This window comes from Vipera berus, assembly GCF_964194415.1.
Source record: "Vipera berus genome assembly, chromosome: 10".
Classification (NCBI taxonomy): domain Eukaryota; kingdom Metazoa; phylum Chordata; class Lepidosauria; order Squamata; family Viperidae; genus Vipera; species Vipera berus.
This window is the reverse complement of record NC_138213.1, coordinates 16,620,367-16,624,286: the sequence shown is the minus strand read 5'-3', so window position 1 is coordinate 16,624,286 and position 3,920 is coordinate 16,620,367. Positions and strand designations below refer to the sequence as shown.

The 3,920-nt window shown below is 44.1% G+C and overlaps 1 protein-coding gene across 1 annotated transcript in view; it reads left to right on the top strand.

Annotated features, from left to right (window-relative positions):
* Nucleotides 1-3,149, top strand: part of LOC308672528 (solute carrier family 12 member 3-like) — a gene marked incomplete at its 5' end in the record, with an annotated part of 33,853 nt that extends 30,704 nt beyond the window's left edge. The window contains 2 exon segments of the mRNA XM_081335519.1: nucleotides 947-1,014; nucleotides 2,845-3,149. Of these exon segments, the coding sequence (XP_081191645.1) occupies nucleotides 947-1,014; nucleotides 2,845-2,983 (207 nt within the window). The 3' untranslated portion in view covers nucleotides 2,984-3,149.
* Nucleotides 3,150-3,920: the final 771 nt, after the last annotated feature.

The following is a 3,920-nucleotide window of genomic DNA, read 5'->3' as shown; positions in this document are numbered from 1 at the left end:
CTCAACCTCTGCCCAGGCATACTACAAGCCTTTGTCCTTGTGATCCTGGTCAATCTGGCCTAGCTTCTTGCTTGCATTGTTGGAATTCAAGACGGAACCGCTGTGTTTCAGTCTTCTTGTGATTTTTATGGAGGTACCTCATTGGTTGCTCTGTGCACAGAATGCTAGATTTGATTTTTGGTCTGATCTTGTCAGGTTCTTAGATTTTATAGAGAACCTCCTATCTCATTAGAAGTTTACTTTTTCCAGGGACGCGGTGGCTCAGTGGGTTAGGACGCTGAGCTTGTTGATCAGAAGGTCGGCAGTTTGATGGGTCGAATCCTGAGTGCCACGTAACAGAGTGAGCGCCTGTTACTCGTCCCAGCTTCTGCCAACCTAGCAGTTCGAAAGCACGTAAAAATGCAAGTAGAAAAATAGGGACCACTACGGTGGGAAGGTAACAGCGCTCCGTGTGCCTTTGGCATCTAGTCATGCCGGCCACATGACCATGGAGACGTCCTCAGACAAGCGCTGGCTCTTCGTCTTTGAAACGGAGATGAGCACCGGCCCCTAGAGTCGGAAACGACTAGCACGCATGTGTGGGGGAACCTTTACCTTTACCTATAGTGGGGAGTGGATTGTTGTCTGGGTTTCCAAACCCCTCCTTTGGGTTTCTTTATATTTCTTTATCTGGTGGAACCACCAGCTGAAGGAAAGAATGTTCCAAAAAGGTGACTTGAAAGACATTCCAGCTTAGAGTCCATTCAAAGGAGGAAACTTTGAGGTGAAACCCTTAAGTCTATTTCTGCTGTTTTCCAACAGAAGGAAGACAATCTGGCTAGATTCTTGTAAACTGGTGGTCAACAATAAAGAAATTTACCTGGCCCATGGTCAGAGCTGTTCTCATTGCTTGCCCCTGACCCTTTATATCTACCTGTGCTGAGCTTTTTCTACTTTTCTATTTCAGTCACTTCGACAAGTGAGAATGAATGAAATTTTGCTGGATTACTCTCGGGATGCCGCCCTTATTTTCATGTAAGTAAGAGAAGTCGTAAACAATCAGAATGTAAACCTTACTCTTTAGGAGTTGCTAGGGGTAGTATCATTGTAGAAAAAGCTGTTGGAAGAGTGTGTTGGCTTAGTTTGGAAGGTGAGTCATGCAACTGTTTTTTTTCTTTGTTAAGTTGAGATATTTCGCTGCCCATCCAAGCAGCTTCTTTAGTCTGAACAAGTTAACCCAGGGGTAGGCAACCTTGGCTCTTTTATGACTCGTGGACTTCAACTCCCAGAATTCCTGAGCCAGCAGGGGGAACTCTGGCTCCTTCATGACTCATGGACTTCAACTCCCAGAATTCCTGAGCCAGCATGGCTCAGCTTGGAAACCTCTCCCTTTCCCCTCAGCGTGGCTGGCTCAGGAATTCTGGGAGTTGAAGTCCACGAGTCATAAAAGAGCCAAGGTTGCCTACCCCTGAGTTAACCATTCCAGTCACCATGACTCAATTTCCAGACAATTCTACCCTGGATGACTGAGAACCTTCGCTGACACCTTGCCAGGCACTTTGGAGAAGAAACCCTGAGACTCTGGAAAGAGGGCAGGGAAGAGCAACAAAGATGAGTTGGGAACTGGAGTCTAAAACATACGAAGAAAGGTTGCAGGAATTGGGTACGTCTAGTCTAATGAAAAGAAGGAGTAGGGGTGACACTAGTACCACTGTTCCAATATTTGAGGGGCTTCTACAAAGACGAGGGGGCCAAACTATTTTCCAAAACACCAAAAGGCAAGATGAGAAACAATGGATGGAAACTAACCAAGGAGAGAAGCAACCTAGAACTAAGGAGAAATTTCCTAACAGTGAGAACAATCAACCAATGGAACAGCTTGCCTCCAGAAATTGTGGGTGCTCCATCACTGGAGGCTTTCAAAAAGAGACTGGACAATCATTTATCTGAAATGGCATAGGGTCTCCTGCCTTGAGCAGGGGCTGGACTAGAAGACCTCCAAGGTCCCTTCCAACTCTATTCCATGTTCTGTGTTCTGTGGTGCAGAAATACCCCTAAGAATTTTAGGAATTGGCAAATTCCAATGACTCTTTGCCTATTCCTCTAACCAACTGGTTCAGACTGAAGAAGCTGCTTGGATGGGCAGTGAAACGTCGCAAACCCACAAAAAGTAAGTCCAGTCACCATGACTCAACTTCCAGACAAGTCTACCTGGATGACTGAGGATCTTTATTGACCCTCAGTGTTGGCTTAGTTTTGTCTTCTTTAGTCTCTGGCACTATGGATCTCTCTTGCCCTGTCCCAGATGTCCCATTTTTAAGATCTGCAGATGTCACAGCAACACTGCTTGGAGTAATTAATTCCAAAGAAAGTGGAATAAACATTCAAAAGAATCCTAAGAGATTAGAGAAGTGGCCACAGAAAGCCAACACAGTGGCAACAAATGCACAGATATGCAAAATCCTTCATTAGGGAAAAAGAAATTTGAAGAAAACTATGCAGTGTGGAGATCAGGTCTGAGAGCAATACATGTGAGTAGAATCTGAGAAGTGCAGTTAATTACAAGCTGAAGATGAGTGAGTAGAGAGAGAGATGGCTGCTAAAATACCAAGGGAAGACTTCTAAATACCCGAATTTACGTTCATTGCGTCGATGACACTATCTAACCATCTCCTCCTCTTCCTTCCCCTTCTCCTCTTGCCTTCCATTCTTTCCCAACGTTGGAGACTTTTCCAAGGAATCCTGTCTTCTCATTTGGTGGCCAAAGCAATTTAAGTTTCAGTTTCTGGATCTGTCCTTCCTTTAGGTTTGTGGTAGACAAATACAAACTTGCTTTCTTTCTCCTGTTCCTTGTCACTTTTCCAGAACTATGCCGGTTGGCCGGAAGGGATGTCCCAGTAGCCTGTACATGGCTTGGCTGGAGACTCTCTCGCAAGATCTGAGGTCTCCCGTGATCCTGATCAGAGGCAACCAGGAAAATGTCTTGACTTTTTACTGTCAGTAGGAGCTTTTTCACTGTCAGCAAGAAGAAGGACATTCCGGACTGATCCTGCTTTGCTATCAAGAGGCTCCATTGCAGGGATGAAGGCCAAGAATAAAAGACTGATGACGGAAAACAAATTTAGTTGGATTGTAAGAATCCTCTTCTTCAGAACTGTTAATGTTGTAACAATGGCTGGGTTTGTTCCTTGTGCTGAATCATGGTTTGTTTAATCATGGTTGGAAAAATAAGCCGCAGTTGGCGGGGTTCACACAATGTGCCATGTCATTAACTCTGAATGGTATATTTGCTGCTCTCCCAAAGCAACCTAGGACAATGACTACATTTGAGTGAATTTCATTTGCACTGACATTTAATTCAAATTGAATATACAGTAGCTGGAAACTAAATATATTAGTGAACAATTTCAGACCCCACTGGTATCTGTTCACCAACACTGCACATTCATCTTGAATTCTGCGTTAACCCATTTCCTGATTCTTGTACTACACCGAATCATAAACTAATTGAATGAACTGGACTCACCCACCTGGTAAGCCACCCAAGAAATAATAAAAGTTGAAATTCACCAAAGTTAGCCTATTATATGCATACAGCAGTTAGTCCTTGAACTGAATGTTTAAGCTCGTGGTCCTTAAAAATTGCAATTGATACCAATTTTCAGAAATCAAAGGTGGTCAGATCAGGGTTTCTGAACCTCTATAATTAGAATAGAATAGAATAGAGCTGGAAGGGACCTTGGAGGTCATCTAGTCCAGCCCCTGCTCGAGCAGGAGAACCTATACCATTTCAGAGAGTCTCTTCTTAAAAACCTCCAGTGATGGAGCGCCCACAATTTCTGAAGGCAAGCTGTTCCACTGGTTAATTGTCCTCACTGTTAGCACTCCTCTACATTATGCTAGTACACTACAAGACTTCTAGTGCAGTGTGTGAACCCCGC